This window comes from Photinus pyralis, unplaced genomic scaffold, assembly GCF_008802855.1.
Source record: "Photinus pyralis isolate 1611_PpyrPB1 unplaced genomic scaffold, Ppyr1.3 Ppyr1.4_LG9, whole genome shotgun sequence".
Classification (NCBI taxonomy): Eukaryota; Metazoa; Arthropoda; class Insecta; order Coleoptera; family Lampyridae; genus Photinus; species Photinus pyralis.
In genome coordinates, this window is record NW_022170878.1 from 10,623,304 (window position 1) to 10,645,232 (window position 21,929).

The following is a 21,929-nucleotide window of genomic DNA, read 5'->3' on the forward strand; positions in this document are numbered from 1 at the left end:
TTATGTATGATGGGTTAGATTTGGAAACACTGTATTTCTAATACTAACGTTTCTACAGCATTTAAAAGAAAAATCATTAAATCCGTTTTTCGCCCATATCTAGTAAACTGTGAATTTTTTTCAAAAAACAAAAGCATATCTTGAATAAGCTCTTAAAACGTCAACTCTTTCTTCATTTAACCGAATCTCTATCTCTTACGGTTTCCAAGATCCTAATGCTTTAAAATGAAAAAAAAAAACTCACCCTGTATATGACAACTGCCATCTATACGGGGTGGTGACTTGACGAACGCACCACAGCAATTTCAATGGTAATTTTTTAATTTCCGATTATTGGCTTCCCTAATTATTTTAGAAATAAAGTCTATTTAGGTTTTTTGTAGAGAAAAAAATTACAAATCCGTAAAAATTAAAAACTGTCGCGTTTATAAAGTCGATAATGCCATGGAATAAATTATGAAATCAAACAAAAGCGCCTGCATTTGGCATTAGTTAGCTTTGTTTGATCTCAAACTGCCATGGCCAGTTTCAAAGTGCAAAAAATTCAAACCTATACTAGTATGCAACAAACCTAAATATACTTTATCTCTAAAATAAATAGGGAAGCCAATAATCAGAAATGAAAAAATTACTATTGAAATTGCTATGGTGCGTTGTTCAAGTCCCCACCCGGTATACTTTCAACAGGATGGTGCACTCGCGCACAATGCCCTAATAGCCCGATTATGGTGTTGCGGGTGCACCAGGCTGTTGAAACCAACAGAGCTTTTAGTACCGTACATACCTATCGTTGTATTCGTAATAAAAAATGGTATTCAATACAGTATGCTCTTTTTTGTAGGTCATATAAAAAAATAAAGGGGATGATGAAACGAAACATCAAAATCAAGAAGTGTCGATCTTCCTACGTTTTCTTCCCGAGAGATCACTGATTCCCCGTCCCCAAAACAAAGCACCAGGCTAGCAACGAGTGATATTTTTGAAAACCGCTTGAAGAATACTCTTTCCAGTGGCGTCTCCTACGCAAGGTATAGGCAAAAATTTTCACCCCTGTATAAAAAATAACAACCGTCAATATTTAAAGCAAATTTAGCGGTAAAAGTCTGGCATATCACAACTTGAAGGACCAATAAAAAGAATGTAAAGCGAGGTTTATATTATTTTATATAGAAATCTGTAAGATGGAGTACCTTTCATATCCTTCAATAACGTTAATTACACCACCTTTGCTTTGAATGCATATTTTATAGTCTATTTCCGGTTTGAATTTAGTAATTTTATCGCTCGAGAATAATTCTAGCAAATTTCTGTTTACATTTCGGAGTTGTTGACAGCCGAAGGCGCAGGGTTTACTCCCAAAGCTACCGTAAACATTTTTAAATGCAAGACAGACCGTAAAACACATATTTGAGGAAAATTGTATTGCGAAATTACTGTCTTTCTCTATATCCACGTTCGCAAAGCAATAAACATATCATTTTATAGAGAGAAACTCGATACGTATACACTCCACATTAACTCGGTCATTTACTTTTCCAATTTTATCCCTAATGATTCTTTTTGTGGAACTCCCCAAAGTCATCGAGTTTATCTCAATGTATTGAGGGTCGGTTGCTTTTTCATTGAAACGATTTTGGTTTAAATCCGGCGCTGCAACAATACGCTATTTCCTCGACGTAGGTAAATAGAGCGAAATTGATGCGAATGTAAATACGCCGCCGTTCTAAATTATGTGCTAACAAATTTGTCGGAGTGAAATTGTTTGAGGGGAGTGTCGAAAAATAACAATTAATGATTTTGGCACTTACATACGACTTCCATTCGCGCTTCGCTTTGGGCCGAAGAAAAAGATGGCGCTTCCGCGGACACCTCGCATCGATACAATCCGCTGCTTTTTAAATTCACCGTTCGTAAAACGACCTTTTTTCGATCGGATAACCCCATCTGTAACAAGAATGGACATCTGCTGTGAGCTGCTCAATATTTCATTAGGGGATGCAAATAATTAAGTCAAAGTGCATCCTTTATTACCTTACAACTCGAGAAATGTCGTAAGTAAATTCGTGAAATACGAGCCGGATCTTATGTCTGCTTGAAATTATTTTATACATACCAAAGAGATGAAATTGTAGCAGAATTGAGTGCTTGAGATGCCGTGCACAGACTTCGAATTCGGTGTATATATTTTTGCCATTCGCTCAGTGATAATTTGCTCTGATCGCTAAAATGTGACTTGGATATGAAGGAAACGGAATCGATTTACGTCAACTCAATACGTAATCTACAAGTTTATTACCCACAGTAAACTTTGATATGCTACCTACTCAATACAAAATGAAATTGCTTAAAAATTTTATGCATCCTATTTCAGGCGATTATTCTACTTCAACGGTAGCTTGTTGAATATTTTCCTCGAGTAGGTAGTTTCGCTAGCGAGGACAAAGTGAAAGCATAAACGCGGTTATAAAGTATTTCCCTATCTTCGTAATCGATCTTCCGTAAAATACGTGCTCGCGTAGACCAAAAGTTCTTGAACGCTTTGGGTTTTGATTTCACCTACATATCCATATTACTGAGTATATTTTGCAACTGCCGGTATGTATAATACGGGAAAAGGGAGAAACCCCGACGGCTATACGCTTTAGTTAAAATTCAAGAGTTGCGCTCGCGTCTGTGATATATTGAACCAATTTATGGAAACACAAAATGCAAAAAGTCAGAAATAGCAAAATTCCGCCGAATATATTTCTACGTAAATTAGAGATTGACAGAACGACGTGACTCCCTTGAGCACTTACATCTACGAAGATGCCTTCCATCTTGTAACTAGTCGCCTGCGGTCGTGCCATCGGGACAAATCTGTAGAACTCCTCGTGGTCCTTGTACCATTTGATCGAATACAGTGTATCGTTGCCCAAGTCATAATCGCAAAGTAATTGGGCCGATTCTCCAGGAGAACGGTATTGGGGAACGTTCACCCTCACCCACTTCAGACCGGTTGCTGAAAATAAAGGGAATCCATCAGATTCAACTTTCTTTTATTACAATTTCTATACGCTATAAAGGATATGCTTGAGCTTGAACACAAATCAAATTATCAGGGTTAAACCTAACTTAGACGTTACGAGATTAATGTTACGCTTAACGAGATTTAACTTGCCGGATTTAAGTTCGTTCTTGTTAATGAGGCCTCTTTATCAAGAAAATTTTAGGTAAATCCCCTCAATTAGCGTTTATATTGCATAAAAAGTAGCGTTTGAGTTGTTTTAATATTTAATTAGAACGAGTAGCGTATACGCATGACAATATACACGTAAAATTGCGCAAAAATACTGTTAGGCGACGTCATTGTCGTGGGAAATGTTAACTGTATTTTATAAAAGCGTTTTTTATACAAAAGGCCTTACTCTTTTTAATTTCACTGAAAAGCGTCGCCATACTTAGTTTTAACAACAGCTCAAGCGAAACTTAAGTAAGAGGAATACAAAATCAGTTTATTGCATTATTAATTATTGACCCGAAACAAGAATGTGACTTTTCTTCCTTACGAAGCAAACGAACTCTGTGATAATACCATTCGTCACACGTCAGAGGAGGTAAATATATTTTTTCCACAACCAGCACCCTAATAAGATCTCGCGAATAGAAAAAAAAGGTATTTCATTTCGTTTTCGTAGAAAAAATATCGCGAACGTCAGAGTAACTGAATCAGCCCGAAAATTAGATTTTCCCGAGGCGAGTTGTGTAAAAATATAATTTTACTAATTTTTCTCCTTTAGGTTAATAGGGACGGAAAAATCCCGATTCCCACCCCGTTAGTTACTATAACCGAATATCTTGTGCGTACCGAAAGTATTTCTGTAAACTGCCCGCAAAAGCATTTCTGGAACTCTTGCGAGAGGAGCGTGAATCTTGAATAGTAAATTCCTTCCGAGGCATTCAAACTTAACCCATTTCGTGTAATTGCCGCTGTTAAAGACAAGTCGTGCATGTGGGAAACACACTCGTTCATACTAATTAGTTGTTGGGTGCAAAGAATAAAGTTTATACATCTCTTGTTCTGCAAACAAATGGATACGAATCATTTCCTTGATGTGTAGCTGCTTCTAACACGTACAGCCCGCGATGGCATTGTTAATTACAGTTGCATTTTTGAGTAAGTGCACCAAATAGGGGATAAACCAATAACTGTGTTTTCTAGAGACTATGGAATAAATTCTGTTGTAATTTTTTATTGACAAACTTGACCAACTAAACTGATGGTTAAAGCGATTGTGTCTTCATCGAGTTATAAAAAATGTCGTTATTACTGGAATCTCTTTGGCTTGATAACTTTCCTTCCACTTCCTGTAGTTGAAACGTATTCCTTTTCAGCTTGCTCATTGATTTCATTAGAAATGCATTTTCTCTCTGGTTCTTCCTTAGCCTCATCATTCTGAACGGTTTGATTCATCACAGTACGAATTGTTCAGAGGCGGATTTAGGATTTGGTCTAGGGAGAGGCGCATATAATTTTTAAAGAAAATTATTTAAAAAATATATTTATTATACATATAAAGATATAACATTTTTGGCATAATACATAATATATTGAACAAATAACTAATTACTAAATGGTAAAGTCGAGCTTTCTTTTTGTGGGCGCAAATCAATTTTTTCCACTTTCCACGAAATTTGTCCAATATAGGTATTCTTACACGATTTGGGGCATTATGCGTAGGTACACCATCTTGTTGAAACCAACAGTTTTTGTTTTCTTTTGTGTGCCGTACATCGTATTATTCGTAGGAAAAAATAGTATCAACTCTTTTTACGGGCCATATAAAAATGAAACGAAATGAAATGTCTCAACGTCTCTTGTAAAACTCAATAATTTACAATAATGGTTTTTTTGTATCTGCCCAAATAACATCAGAACAGAATAAAAACGAAATCAACAAATTTCTTGCCTCTAATTTGACCATCTTGTATGGTTTCTGAAACCCCCATCTCATCTGGGACACAGTGTATAGCTGCACTTCACCCAAAAGTTGTGCTAACGACGGGTTATCTGTATCATTTAAGTTTAAATTTGATAATTTTTTTTCACTAAAACGATTTTTTAAGTCAGTCATTAAAAGATCAAGAATTGGAATTATACAGGGTGTTTGTTAGGGAGTTAAGTAAGTTAAACGTTTTTTAGATTAGTTTTTAATTATCTTATATCTTTCAAAAACGTATTCGGTGTGGTATTATTTTTTACACATTTTCAGACACATATATCAAAGCTTTTGAGATCATAAGACATTCGCATCCCTACCATGCTCCAGTACGAGGATTTCCAAGTGATAGATTGGATATTATTGAACTTTCTTCCAATTAATTGCTTTAAAAGCGTTGTCGGTTCCACTGTGCACAATTCGTGGTCTTCTACTAATGAATTTTCTGAATGCCTGTAGGAAACTGTCGGTTGATAAACTCGACTTTCTAATTGTCCTGCTCTCTACAGTGTGATTGATGTCAATTTGTGATAAGGCTACATATTTAAAAAAAACAAGCGATATAAAAACAAAAGAGCATCAGCAAACAAATGAATTTTTTTAAATAGAACTTTTTCTGTGATATTCTTAAAGAGCTTGAAATTCTCTTTACAATGATATCAAATACGTTATAATGATACCTTAGCAATTAAAGCTGCAGTAATGTTTTTAAAACTGATCGCAGTAACTGTGGAAATTTAAACAAAAACAAAAGAGAGTTTTCCACTTGTCATGTCTGTCACAAAGTCAATTTAGTGAACAATATAATTTATGTAACAAAATAATAATTACACAAATGATCTGTTAAGTGGTGTAATGTAATGTGTAATAGGAAGTAAGTGTAATGTGTTTAAATTTGTTTTAAGGTAGATATAATAATTATTCGTCTAACTGCTTTTCATTTGTTTTCTTCGCTTCCTGTTGTAAATTTTATGTTTTTGTTTAAATTTACGCAGCTACTGCGATTGGTTCTAAACACATTGCTGTAGCTTTAATTTCTAAGGTAATTATAACATATTATTTGATATCATTTGTGAAGAGAATTTTAAGCTATTTAAGAATATTACAGAAAGAGTGGTCGTTCTATTTAAAAAAATTTGCTTTCTGATGCTCTTTTGTTCATTTGTTCTAAAACAAATGCGGTTAAATAATCGATAAAATTCGTATTCTTTAATTTCCGCTTTAAGAAAAAGTGTCCGCTATCACCATTTGGTTATATGATGATTGGGCACACTGGCAACGCCTGCACTTACAAATTAATCCCCCTTCCTCCCTTGTTTATTAAAATAATCAACGCTTTTTCTCATATGACGTCTACTAATTAAGTGAGGAATTTCTCTTTAAGATCCAGTATTCACCGTAACCCCCCCCCCAAATGCACCCTACCTCACGGATTCTAAAAAAAACTTTTAAATCGAATGGGTGGTCGAGTGATACCTGATTTTGAAGGTATTTTTATGTGGATTATAACCCTTAAGTTTTAAATCGCTACTAATTTGCCTAGCCGATACAGGGGCTAATAAATGTGTCAACATTTTCTTAGGAAAAAATATTCGTGTAAATGAATTAGTTAAATAACAAAAATAAAAACAACAGTAAATACAAAAAATGTTGTTCTCCTACATTTTGAGCCGTACTTTTTGTTGTTGTTTTTGTTTCTTTTTAATACTCGTAAGTACATATGCCTTTTCTGCAACGCAAATCTTGGTTATTGTTGAGAGCATTACTATAGCATCATTTTGAAGTTTAATAGTGATTGTGAATTACTGTTGTCAGAACGAGAGAGGGATAATAAATAATGGTTTATTCACTTGCTGAAATAATTTATCTTTTTTTGCAAACAATGAAAATGCTAATAGAACTGCCCAGCTCTTTAATCGACAACACCAGAATCGACAGGTCCATCGTATGTTTGGGCTGCCATTTTTGGTAACCGTATCGTAGGCTCCTTCTTTTTACCTGGAACTTTAACAGGAGAGATGTACCTGGAGTTATTAGAAAAGACGATTCGTCCAGCATTAGTGGAGATACTAGAAAATAACAACGACTACCTACTTGGAAATAGTCTAGTATTTCAGCAAGATGGTGTGCCACCCCACTATGCTGCAAGGGTTCGTCAATATTTGGACCAAACGTTTCCAGGACAATGGATTGGAAGAAAAGGTGCTATTGAATGGCATCCTCGTTCCCCGGACTTAAGTGCGTTAGATTTTTCTTATGGGGCCATTTAAAAACTAAAATTTATGCTAGTCAGCCAACATCGTTAGACAACTTGCGACAAAAAATAATTGACGAATGTCGTCAAATTACCCCATAAGTTTTTCAAAATGTACGGAAAATGTTTGAACAAAACCTGTATTATTCTATGGAAGTCGAAGGTCAACATTTTCAACATTTACTTGATTTAAAACTTAAGGGTTACCACATAAAAATACCTTCCAAATAAGGTATCACTCGACTCCCCATTCGATTTAAAATTTTGGGGGCGCTTGCCACCCCCGCTATGGATTTGGCACCAGGGGGGCGAAGCTAGCAAAAAAATGGTTCCCCCTTGAATCAAAAATTGACGGGTCCGAGGATTTTTTCGTAAATGTTTTGAGGTCCCCAAAATAGGCTCTGTTTCGTTTTCAAATGGCCACCCTGTATACAATGTCAGTACAGAATAACATATTAACAGGTTTTCCAATTGTGTTAGTAGGGGTAGCCACCCAAATGGACTAATTCCGCGTTAAATTTCTATGTGCAATACTTACCTTGAATATATTCAGTGACAAGCACGTAGTAAAATATTTGCACTAACAAAAATCGCATTTTTTGTTGGTACGGCGTCGTTCCGCCACAGCTTAGGTACGGTGTTCCAAGACTCTTCGAGAGAAAAGCAGAGTGACGCACATTCTAGGAATCATCAAGGTAATGTCGAACTTCCCATCCGGAGAACGAACCCAGCATGCTGTAAAAAACATCATTTATAGTATTTGCTGTAGAAATTTTACTAAAAGAAAATCTTTCGGCTTACTCATTAAAAATTCTAAATGGGACATTACAAACCGAGACATGATCAAAAGATGACGCTAAATTAATTAGTAAACTGAAGATCATACTCTAAAGTAAGAAATATTCGTCCTACTTCTATGTGTAGTATAATATCACGCTGTTATTTAAATGAAACTTGAAACTTTGACATATGCCTGGCAAACATAATCAAATTCCTTTTTGTTCAGCTCTTTTCAATGGAAAAAATAAGCTTTTGTGAATTGCGATCATATCACAAAGAGGATTTCAAAACGTTATTAAAATGTTTTGTAAATAAACATAAAAGACGGAATAATATTATCTTAGGTTTTTACTACTTTTACCTATCTTTTGTACGTGACAATTTCTTCTATTTGTAAATTTCATGCTGTAGTTTCTGTCTATTATGTGCAATGACAGTTAACATAGGTGAAAACGCAAAGAAAAAGTATTAAATTAATTAATATTTGAAATGTAGGGATGCTTTTACATCACATGTATTCGCCAAACTGGAAAAAGGGGCTTTGTTCGTTCCGTAGGTAGCTAAATAATAAAACTACTTGGGTTCATATAATAATACAAAGGAATTTGTTAGTAGATTTTGCACGGTAAAGTACCTTTAATTTATGAAGAGGGAAAATCAAATTAACTCAATAGAGATATCTACGCTTTTAATTGCATTTTATGAAATGTTTTTTTTTTATTAAAAAGTAAAGCTCTCGTGATACTTTCGAGAATGTAACGACTTCGTGACTTTTTTGTTTTTTTACCAATTAAATCCTAACTAAAATTCTTTGGAAGAGTATTATCCAAAGTTTAACCATTGAATTTATAAATGTATGTCATTTTGATATTGCTGTAACGTACTTATTACATCAAATTCTCATGGCGTCACTGTCACAGAGGTAATTAATTCGTATGAATATTAACTATAGTACCGCCAAGTTCGGTAAATTGCTTCGCAATTAAACGAGAAAGCTATACACAAAACAATTTATTTAAAAAATCGTATAAAGCAATCGAAATTCAGAATTAGTAACCGCCCTTTTAAAAAAATAAATGTGGAGAAAAACGTTCCAGAATATCAATTTTCACGCTGAAATTTTCATCAAAAGCCTTGCGTGAAGTTGAAAAGTAATCAGAAAGGTAACATGAAATTTGTACTGTTGGTTATGGTCATAGACATTTCGATAGGTCGTTAAAACGTTCAACAACTACCTACCCTTTTAGAACTAAATTGTTCTTGTAGGTACTTTAATAAATTTGCATATGTATTAGGTATTTAGCATAAGAAAATATTTCGTAATATGCTCGCCAATGAAACTTTTCCCAAAGCAATCTCATTTCCTATGAGAGGTTTTAAGGCGATTATTCCGCGAGCACTTTCAATAAAGACTTAAAGCTGACAATGAGATGGAAAATAATTTTTCGCCTCGTGGTCATTGTATCGTGCCTGGATTAATATCATATTTAAAGGATAACAATCAAATTTTGGGCAAAAGTTACTCGAAAATATTAATGATGGTTCAAAATGGAAGGATTTTCGGCAAAACTTCCACTCGGAAATTTAGAAGGAAAGGCAAAGGAATTACAAGTTCGAAGTCGAAGGTAAGGTGAATCATCAGACATTAGCTGAAATAAACGTACATAAAATTTTATGTACGTTCATTTCATAAACGCCTGTAAAACAATGTTTGTTTCTACTACTATCATTAGAAACACAAAAATTAAAAAGAAGAAAGAATGGGCAATAAATAGATGAATTATTACAAGAAATTCTGATAAAACAAGACTTATTCAAAGTCTTCTTAAAAAATACCTATTTGAACATACCTGTCTCGGCAAACACAAAGAAATAAAGTAATTTAATAAAAAAATTTCAAAAAATGAAGTATTTTCAAAATAATGTTTATATTCATACTCAAAATATAACTGAACTATGAGAAGAGACTAAAAAGGCAGCTAATCTATACAAATCAAAACACCCTATAAAATAAATAGTTGACGAGAATGGATACAAAGTGAACATGAGTGAAATAGTGGAGCTTTTTGATGACTACATACTTCGTATCCGTTCCCGAATCATTAGCTTCTCGTGTCGGTAGCTCGGGAACTTACAAAGATAACATATCTTCTGTAACAATAACTTTTCCGTGGTGTCCAATCACTTTCTTTCTTACAAAGATTTGTTTTCTTACAGAATCACAATACGGATTTATGAAAAATACATCATTTGAAGATGCACCGACTGACCTTGTTAAAAAAATTATAACGTACCTCTTGAGATAACTCTGAGTAATGTCCAGCAGTATTCTTATTTCTTAGATCTTGCTAAAGCATTTGGTTTGGTATATATATATATATATATATAATATAATATATATATATATATATATATATACAGGGTGAGTTTTTTTTTTCATTTTAAGCATTAGGATCTCGGAAACCGTAAGACATAGAGATTCGGTTAAATGAGGAAAGAGTTGTCGTTTTAAGAACTTATTCTTTGTTTTTTGAAAAAAATCCACAGTTCACTAGATATGAGCGAAAAACAGATTTAGTGACTTTTCATTTAACTGTTGCAGAATCGTTAGTATTAGAAATACAGAAATATGCAAAGGACAAAAATTGTAGATTTTTTTCCTCTTAATCAGATACATTTATTAATATTTATTCTTCTTTTATAATTTTCGAGTTATAACGCAAACTTAAATTTTTTTAAATGGCAACCATAGTTGGCTGTGACATTTTTAAAAAGTGCATTTTTTTCTGTTTACAATGATATAAGGCTCATTGTACTTACTTTGACAAATAAAGATAATACAGAACTGTTTGTATTATTAAGAACAGTAAAAACAGGTTTTGCCATGGGAAACATTTTTGTTCTCTTAATTAATGTCTATTATAATATTTAACTTGCAGTTAGTTGTGCGGCGGGGCACCGTTGTGTTGAAACCAGCGTAAATATCGTCGTGTTTCCAAATCTAACCCATCCTACATATCTTGAAATTCATTTGGTAGAAAATGAAGATAAAATTGGCCTGTCCAATTTTCCTCGTAAATGAAAGGTACCTATCTCACTAGATATTGTTTTCCATGGCCAACTCTGTTTACTTACCTCTCAATAATACGAAAATTACTGCAGGGCGTTTATTTATTGAAGTACATTTAGCAAGCCTTATATCGTTATATAGAGAAAAATTTGTCCTTTTTAAAAATGTCAAAGCCAACTATGACTACAATTTAAAAAAATTAAAGTTTGTATTATAACACAAAAATTGTAAGATGTAAAACTAAATTAGTATGTTCATCATGTTAAGCATTAAAATGTTTAAAACTTTTATTCGTGTCATTTTGTTGTATTTCTAATAATAACGATTCTACAACAGTTAAATGAAAAATCACTAAATCTGTTTTTCGCTCATATCTAGTGAACTGTGAATTTTTTTAAAAAAACAAAAGCATATCTTAAATAAGCTCTTAAAACGACAACTCTTTCCTCATTTAACCGAATTCGTATGTCTTATGGTTTCCGAGATCCCAATGCTTAAAATGAAAAAAAAAACTCACCCTGTATATACAGTGTGTCCCAGATCGGGTGGGATTGCATTGGTAACTTTGTTATTATTAAGGATAGAGAATTGGTTAAATGGGCAATGTTTTGCAGTTTTAGATGCTTATTTAAAATTTCCTTTTGGAAATTCAAAATGTCGCATAAGTTCGACGTAAATTGAAAAAAACTAAAATTGGTCATTTCCTTGAATGTATATCATCGAAAGTATAAGAGATATAAAAAAAAGTTTTATATAAAAGTTACTGCCTTTGATACTTTTAATTTAGGTTTGATGTCAAAAAAAATTCAAGATGGCTACTTTTGAGGAACATTTACCAACTTCCTGAAGTTAAATAGGCGCCATATGGGATTTTTAGATTACTTGATAGATTTTTTAATTCTCTTTTCAACAAGCCATCATAACATAAGATTGAAAATAAGATACCAGTTATATCAACGGTTTTTATATTTTAATGAAGTAGGCTGTGATGAATTAAAAAAAAACAAAACAAAATCTATTCGAGGCAACAAAACAATGAAAATAATTACATCAGATGTTTATTAAAAAAATCAGGGACGCACTCATGTGAGGGGGGGTTTGGGCATTACAACTCCCTCCAACATTTTATATAAGCATTAGGTCTAGAAAAATTTGATTTTTATAACATCACTTATTGACTTATTATCCATACTTACATACCTACAAATGGTGGTATAACTACAAACTATCCCCTCGAAAAAAGTCATGCCATTATCCAGTTAAAGACATTTCAAGACACTTCGCTTTATTTTACACAATGTATTACCATTGATGCATTGTCCCAGGTCACATTTTGTAGGTGGTTTATCCGCAAGAATATCGAAACTAACAGTTTTACCAGTCCGAGTATATGGACAGATGAATCTTATTCTTCTAACTGCGAAGTGTTCAAATCGACATTATGAACACTACTCGTCACAGGAAAACCTACATGTTGTAGTTTCACACCAAAATCAAGTAATATTTTTTTAAAATTAGGTAATGTATTTTATGGCATAATGGGAAGTCATGTAATTGGACCGGTAATCTTCGATGGATCTTTAACTGCTCACCGTTATTTACAAATTCTCCAATAAACTTCCTTAAAGGATTTTTCTCGACAACGTATGTTTCGAAGGAAGGGTTAGTTTATGCTACCTACCAACAAACTGGCTGCTCAGGTCACAAAGGTCAAAAGTAAGTACTTAATTAAAAAATAAAAGTAAAGTGGAAGTAGCTACCAGTACAATAATAATAATCATCAATGGCAACACGTTGCCTAAACTAAACTGTCTTGAAGTGTGTTTCACTAATAATGGCCAGTATGTTAAACATCTGGTGTAATTATTTTCATTGTTTTGTTGCCTCGAATAGATTTTGTCTTGTTTTTTTTTTATTCGTCACAGACTACTTGATTAAAATACAAAAACCGTTAATATAACTGGTATCTTATTTTCAATCTTATGTTATAATAGCTCGTTGAAAAGAGAATTTAAAAATCTATCAAGTAATCTAAAAATCCAATATGGCGCCCATTTAACTTTAGGAAGTTGGTAAATGTTCCTCAAAAGTGGCCATCTTGAATTTTTTTTTGACATCAATTCTAAATTAAGCGTATCAAAGACAGTCACTTTTATATAAAACTTTTTTTTAATATCTCTTATACTTTCGATGATATAAGACATTCAAGGAAATGACCAATTTTAGTTTTTTTGAATTTACGTCGAACTTATGCGACATTTTGAATTTCCATAAGGAAATTTTAATAAGCATCCAAAACTGCACAACATTGCCCATTTAACCAATTCTCTATCTTTAATAATAACAAAGTTACCCATGCAATCCCACCCGATTTGGGACACACTGTATATAATATTTAAAACGCTAAATTGTTCTCGTATTTATTTGTCTCGGCAGATTCAAAAAGTAGCCTTATAGATACAACCTCATGTTACATAAGCATAATTAAACACTCTTAACGTTAAACTACCAAAAATCCTCTTACATGATTTTTTCGGGTTCTCATTTCTCTTCCACTCTAGATAATGCAGACAGCTTACTGATAAACGTAAGGGATTGAGACAATGTATTTGTGACATAAAAATTAATAAATGTAATACTGCTAAACAGTTGCCTAAGATGGGATAGTGAAATTCAATACCTAGCTTTTTAAATCCATCAGTTTTACGACTTAAAACAAAATAATTATATCATTAGAAAATAAAACGTTCTTTAAAAGAGATAATTCTATTCCAATTTTACTGTTGGACTAAAAGTGAAGCGATTCGTGTACGACACAAAAAGAAATCGTAGCTAACCCAGGCAAAAGTCAATTTTCCAATAATGTGTAGAAAAATCGCCAATGTACATTATAGATTATGCACTCAAGGGAATAGAAAATCGATGAAGGAGCATAAAACTTCTTCCCTGTCTCTAGAGAGATTCATGTAGGTATCTAATTACACTTTTTTACAATGTTTCTGCCTCGGATTTAAAGACATAAATATTTACCCTCAAAATTTAGGGAGGAGTACGACATTAAATTCCGTTTTTTTAAGTAGCGCTTAGATCGTCCTGCTTTAACCGGTGAATAATGAGATATGACGCCTTAAGCGTAAAAAAAAGCAATTTTTGTCCTTGTTTTGCGGCGGAGACGGAAACATTATTACTCTTGAAACTGCGAAAGAGTTGGTCGAAAGGTCCCAAGAGGATAATCAGCTCCGCTTCGCGATGCGTCTTTATTAGTTTCAAAATTTTGCGACAGCGCTTATGTTTAGGTCACTTTCGGTAATACCAAATTAGCTTAAGCATCGACGTTATATTTTGTGCTGGTGAATTTGAACGCGGGGAATAGCAAAATCGAAAAGTTTTCCTTCACAATTTGTCTAGATCGGCGGTATGTCCTATAAAATTAAGGATTAAGGCAGATGAATAAGCTGGTCGCGAAGAGGTGCTCAACATCTTGAAAAGAATTAATTAGCTTACCTACAAAGACAAATTGCCAACTTCTCTTTAGTATAAACTGCTAACTTTAAGCATTAAATTTACCGGTGAACACACAAATCTAGCTAATTGTAAGTAGGCATTGTTTTAAGGAAAGTACCTGCTGCTATTTCCAATTTGCTAATGCAGTTGGTACCTACGGATAGAAAACCGGTAGGTACAGCAAAGGATCAACACACTATCAATAATGTAAAAAGTATTTATTAACCAAATTACTCGTACGTTCGCTTTTTACATAAATAATTAATTAAGTTTAGTCTTGACCATTGCTTAAGTAAATAAAAATAAATTCGTTCACGTGTAGCCTAAAATGTTTAATCAAACGTGTCATTTACTCGGCCATAGGGAACGTATATTATTCCATGACGTCGAGTACGAATTCTGGTTTACCATATAGACTCGCACGACACGACGGTAATTGGTGCTGATTATGCCGCAAAATGTGAATGTTAATTAATTAACCTTTCCGCATTAAAGTTTTAAACTGCGATTATGGTTTTAAAACACTCGATGAAACGGCGCAAGTTTTCAAGTAATTAATTCTTCTGCGTATCTAATATGTTCTTTCCGTCCGTTTACTCGACTTCAAAGGGGAGAAATAAACAAGATATTGTAAAATAATTAAAATTTTACGCGCTCGTAACAAAAACAGAGCTTTAAATTGGAAAGCTCCATAAGAATCGTTTATGCACCGCAGTACTTTGATTATGCCATTCCAACTTGACTAATTCGAAATGTTTCCCGAAGTATTTTCTAAGTTTAAATTAACGTCGGAGTTACTAATTATTAATTAAATTGTTGTTAGGGGCAATAAAGCGCATATATTAAATTGCAGTATCGAGTATCCCATGGATATTGATCAATATATCGGGGTAGGAAATTAGATCGGATAGTTAACATCCTCATTCTTAAAAATCTAAATGGCGCGATAGGGCATATTACACATAGTTGTAAGGATTTGATTGGGGGGGGGGGGGGGGTTGTAATTATTAGGCTACGGAAAAATACAGGCAGCTCATGCGTGAATTCAATCTGACTGAAAATTTGGGATCACGCGGAAAGCTGCGATTTCAACTTCCACAAGCGACCCTTCAGTTGTACATAAAAAATGTCATCCCTCGTTATTTTGAAATTAAATTCGATCTTACTGATTATTCTCATTTGTATTGAGAAAGGTGTAGCTTTTGTAGTAGGTGCCCCAAATATTTCTTTCTGTTTGATTGATTATGTTCAGATACCCTTCAATTGCATTTACAAATGACACCCCTCGGCATTTTAAAATTAATATTTGTTTAGCCGCATTTTTTTAAGAATTAAAAAATGTGCCATTGTTTGCGTTTTATCCGTTCGTCCGTCCGTCTGTCCGGACCCACTTCTGCCATGTTGAACTACTTTTAGAGTTCTAGAATTTTTGCAATTGGTAGCCAGGCGGCCATCAAATTTTGTTATCTCAACGCCCCCGCCGTCCCCCTAATGAATTATTTCCAAAGAAACTGTTTTTGAAATATATGTCAAGAGCAGATTTGTCTCACAAAAAAAAAAGATTAGGCCGTCTAGAATAGATATACACGGTGTCCATTTTTCGAGGTCCACTATGAGGATCTCGCTTATCTTAAAAGATAGAAATTTAGTCAAATTAGGGCAAAGTTGCGCATTTTCGTGCTGAATAATAATCTGAAAAGAAATTTAAAATATCTTCATTAGTTTTTGAAAATATTTGTGATTTTCGTTTTTAATTTTTTCATGGTAAACTAATCGTACTAGAAATTTCTAAATAACACATTATTCAGAGACTTTTTAATGGAGATTTCGGGTATGACATCTCGTTTTTAATAACTTTTAAGATGACGGAGAAGCACGTGGCAACTTTAGTTTTTTTTATGGGCGCCTTCTTGGATTTTCACATGTTGTGATTACGTTTTTTTTCTCTTTACAACGATATATCACACATAGTGGTTCAGTATCCATCACATTTTTCCTAAAAATACAATTTTTATTTTCTGCGAAGAGTGCTTTGCAAAAACAAAACGTTCTATTGTTGTGAACAAAAGGTCATTAACATTTGTGCTAGTTTTATTGCTAAAATATTATTTATTCTTATGTATTTTGTTCTAATCTGAATTATAATTGTCTTTCAAAACGATGGTTCAATTCTGTTCAGAAAATCGAATTTTCTCAAAATAACTAGTTCCCTGTCAGCACTGAAACCAGACAAATGAATCAAACTGTCAAACCTTTGTTCACAATAAATGAACGTTTTGTTTTTCCAAAGCACTCTTCCCAAAATATTAGTTGACCGCTTATGCGGTTTATTTGTGAAGATACTTCAATGAAATTTTGTATGTAACAGGGACCCGGACCCAAATTAAATATCGATCCCGGTTCTGTTTATATTTAAGCGAAAATATTTATAACGGTTCCGGTCCGGTTTCGGTTCTAAAAACAAATAACGGTTCGGCTCTGCGAATTTTTCGGTCCATAACGGTTTTTTTCGGTTCTAGTTTTTCAGAAAGTATGGCATTCAAAAAATTCATTATAACAATGTGATTTGTTAATTAATAGGTGTGGAGAAAATGTTATGAATATCAAAACGTGACGTATTGTCAGTGTAGCTAATTTATAACGACAAGGGGAATAATGGAGGAAGAGGGAAATATGTATTTACACTTAATTTATTACTAAAAAACAGAAAATTTTATTTTCTAAAACCTCGTCCCTCCTTTTTTATTTTTTTAAGTAGTGGCTAATTGAGAGGTACAGTACGAATGGTTGTATTTGGATAGAGAAACCATAATATTCTATTGGTCTACTTTCCGTTTATCTAAGATGTTGAAAAAGTTCAAGTTTAAAGTTTCCTAGCATATCGTTCGCAGCTTTTATAAGGTCAATTTCTCAAAAATGGTAAAATGCAAACTATAATGCTTCACTTTTCTGAAGTTTGACGTTTTCTGAAGCGATTTTTGATAGACTCCGATCCTGTTTATCTAAAAATCTAAACAAAGCTCAAGTTTATTGTTTTCCCATCGGAAGATCTTAAAAAGTGAGTGAATTTAAGATGATTTCCTTCGGAACAAACTAAAGGAACAGCACCACCCCCTCTTGCTATTCGGAAGCTTCAAATTTATACCGTACGTGGTTGCTTCATATTAAATCTTTATGTTTGTGTGTATTTGTGTACCCTACACCGAAAAATTGTACTTCATTTTCCCACAAATGGCCTGCATTCATAATATAATGGACAAATTCGAAATATGAGGTTACCAGATTTGCAATTTTTCTCTCGAAAGCATAATTACCGTGATCGATACATTAATTAACCTTTATACGTAGAGTTACATCTAAAAAATAACGTTTACACGCAATCCGCTCATAATGTCGCTCAATAAATTATTCTTTTGATTCATATGCGCAAATTTGATTGCTTTTATTATTAAATAAATTAGTAGCTTGTTTTGTTTACTGGACTACACAAAATGCGATATGATTTTATCGAATTTTCATTGCCAGATTTTGATTTGATGCATCCTAATGTCCGTAACTGGATTCTGTGGAGATGTAGCACTAAAGAGGTCGGAAGTTCCTAAGTACTCTGATATTAGATAAATCGCTTTCTATTATGACTCCTGATATTATACAGGGTGAGTTTTTTTTTACATTTTAAGCATTGGGATCTCGGTAACCATAAGACATACGATTCGGTTAAATGAGGAAAGAGTTGTCGTTTTAAGAGCTTATTTAAGATATGCTTTTGTTTTTTGAAAAAAATCCACAGTTTACTAGATATGAGCGAAAAACAGATTTTTCATTTAACTGTTGTACATGATGAACATACGAATTATATTTTTAGATCTTACCATTTTTGGGTATAATACTAACTTTAATTTTTTTAAATGGTAGTCATAGTTGGCTTTGACATGTTTAAAAAGGACAAATTTTTCTCTTTATAACGATATAAGGCTTGCTAAATGTACTTTAATAAATAAACGCCCTGCAGTAATTTTCGTATTATTGAGAGAGAGTTGGCCATGGAAAACAATATGTAGTGAGATAGGTACCTTTCATTTACGACGAAAATTGGACAGGCCGTTATCTTCATTTTCTGCCAAATGAATTTCAAGATATGTAGGATGGGTTAGATTTGGAAACACGACGTAATTTACGCTGGTTTCAACACAACGGTGCCCCGCCGCACAACTAACTGCAAGTTAAATATTATAATAGACAATAATTAAGAGAACAAAAATGTTTCCCATGGCAAAATCTGTTTTTACTACTCTTAATAATACAAACAGTTCTGTACCATGTTTATTTGTCAAAGTAAGTACACTGAACCTTATATCATTGTAAACAGAAAAAAGTGCACTTTTTAAAAATGTCACAGCCAACTATGATTACCATTTAAAAAAATGTAAGTTTGCGTTATAACGAAAATTATAAAAAAAGAATAAATATTAATAAATGTATCTTATTAAGCGGAAAAAATCTACAATTCTTGTTCTTTGCATATTTCTGTATTTCTAATACTAACGATTCTACAACAGCTAAATGAAAAATCACTAAATCTGTTTTTCGCTCATATCTAGTAACCTGTGGATTAAAAAAAAACAAAAGCATATTATCTTGAATGAAATGAAAGGTACCTATCTCACTAGATATTGTTTTCCATGGCCAACTCTGTTTACTTACTTCTCAATAATACGAAAATTACTGCAGGGCATTTAGCATTTAGCAAGCCTTATATCGTTACCAAGAGAAAAATTTGTCCTTTTTAAAAATGTCAAAGCCAACTATGACTAACATTTAAAAAAATTTAAAAATTGTAAGATCTAAAAATAAATTAGTATATTCATCATGTTAAGCATTAAAATGGTTAAAACTTTTATTCGTGTCATTTTGTTGTATTTCTAATAATAACGATTCTACAACATTTAAAAGAAAAATCACTAAATCTGTGTTTCACTCATATCTAGTAAACTGTGGATTTTTTTTAAAAACAAAAGTATATCTTGAATAAGCTCTTAAAACTACAACTCTTTCCTCATTTAACCGAATCTCTATGTCATACGGTTTCCGAGATTCTAATGCTTAAAATGAAAAAAAACTCACCCTGTATATCAGAAGGTTTGGTTTCACCAGCAGGAGTCAAGTTTGTCAGATCTACTTTGTGTAGCCTAGCACCATCCTAACACATAGGACCACCCAAAAAGCACAATATAAGCTAAGGACCTGTTGTTTTGACAATTAAAATTTTCAGAATGTGCTACAGGCACAGATTCATGTAACTTCATTTATTTATGCAATGTACAGTCTTTGACAAAAGTAATGATCACCGAATACGTAAACCCTGCAGTATGCCCAACCAACATTTGAATATATTGTGCTTGGAGATGCGATTAATTTTTTTCATTTTCATTTACGTAGTTCTCAGAGAAGTATAACAATAGAGCAAGTGTGCTTAGACTTGAAATGTAATTTTTTTACGTTACAGTTCATTAAAAAAAACCTCTTTGTTTATGGAGGGTTGTTAATGGCATATTGTTTCAAAAGTTTAGTTTCGGTTACAATAAGCATCAATATGAACGTTCACTTTTTTGGATAATGCTAACATTTGAACCCGTTGTGTATATCTATTTGCATAACTCATTTCGTATTCATCACGGATGCCTTGTTATTAACTAAATGTACCTAAATGCTGTTACAATATGAGTTTAAATTTTCGTTGACCCCACTCATACATCGAATAAAATATTTTCCAAAAAAAAAAGGGTTCGATCGATTATTGCCGCACACATATACACACGCACACATAATTGAGTGAAAACGTGGAAATCAAAAGGAAAAATGTATAAAACCTACCCATTGCTAATATCGTTCCTTCCGTTAGAAAATTTCAAGTTATAACCCGTACACTAACTGCACGCAAGTTTTACGAACACGGCACGCGTCCCGACGTCCCCATTATACGGACGCGACGGCCGGCATTGAAATTGATGACTGCGGATACGGGAGGACATTCCCGGAGTGGAATTGTAAAATTTCTGGATCAAGTTTATGCGCTCGCGCATATTGCTACCCACAGGTTGCGTGTACATATATCATTTAAAATATGTATTGTTAAATGAGCTCTTTTTTGTTTTGCATTATGATTTTTTTTGTTTTATACTGCTCTCTGCTTCGGCGTCTTTATAGTCAATTTTGGCGACTCGGTGTACAAATATCACGTGACTAAATACGATATTTAATGCAAAAGGGGTTTGTGCGTATAGAATTGATCGAATACTTAATTTATATGAGTGTTTCGTATTTGATATTTAATAAATTTGAACCTCTAAATAAATCTGGTCTTAAATGTTCAGATTTAGTTACTTTTGATTAGGCTTGACAAAATACACTAAGAGAAGGTGATCAAAACCTGGAAACATTATCAACTTTCGATCAATAACCATGCAGTGAGCACTAATCTGCTCCAATAACCACCCATGTGCCCCAATGGTTAGAAGTGGGAATTTTGAAGAAGGGACCCTCTTACGTTGGAAACCCGGTAATCAAAAGGTAGTAACAGCGACCCAAAAAGAGTTAATGTAGCCGGTTCTGAATTTTACCACTGCCGTTTCGAAAAATGTGGTTCCGAAAAATCACGACAGAGAAAGGGGAATGGGCATAACCGAACCTAATGCTTTTAAAAGTCTACGTGAAGGGTTAGGAGTATGCAGTGGCTGCGCCTTGGTATCCCGAAAAGTTGTCCTTTGCTGGGGAATAAACCGTTTCGGAAAAAATGTAGTAGCGGGGCATGGAACATTCCCCAGAAACATTCCGCAGAAATCAAGGTACGAGAAAGGATACTTATTATTATTATTATTCGGAAAAAACTTATCAAACGGAAGGGTACCTATTCCACACCCTCAAGACCGCCGGTAGTACGTTCTTCCTCACAATGGTTTAGTGTTAGACCACGATCTTAGGAAAGGAAAAGTACCAAGAAAGTCTTTGGAACTTACTGTTTTAATTTGTAGCGCTGTTTTAGCCGCCGATAAGGAAACCAAGATGCCTCATCCAATTATTAACGATCCTCGAAATCGTTTATAATTTCGTATTGCTCTCCGTCTGTTTATGCCTTGTTTAGAAACGCCCAATCGCTTTGAAAATTGGTAAAAACGTTTTTAAGAAAGGTCGCTACGTAGACTATCGGTTTAAAATGTTGCAAATGTCGGCAGTTTTCCGTGTTAGTAAATAATTCCTTAAACCTCAAGCAACTACGCAGATGCAAAAAAATTGCTCATGCGCAACCCAACGTTTGTGTTCTAGCAATTCAATTGTTTTATTT

The 21,929-nt window shown here is 33.6% G+C and overlaps 1 protein-coding gene across 1 annotated transcript; it reads right to left on the reverse strand.

Moving 5' to 3' along the window:
- Nucleotides 1-1,619: 1,619 nt before the first annotated feature.
- LOC116179973 lies at nt 1,620-20,611 on the reverse strand. The gene is made up of 5 exons (XM_031499795.1): nt 20,462-20,611; nt 7,772-7,968; nt 2,799-3,001; nt 1,809-1,944; nt 1,620-1,735 (listed from the first exon to the last, which is right to left on the reverse strand). Exons 2-5 carry the CDS (start codon nt 7,827-7,829, stop codon nt 1,620-1,622), a joined length of 513 nt encoding a protein of 170 aa, XP_031355655.1. The 5' UTR covers nt 7,830-7,968; nt 20,462-20,611.
- Between the last annotated feature and the right edge of the window lie 1,318 nt (nt 20,612-21,929).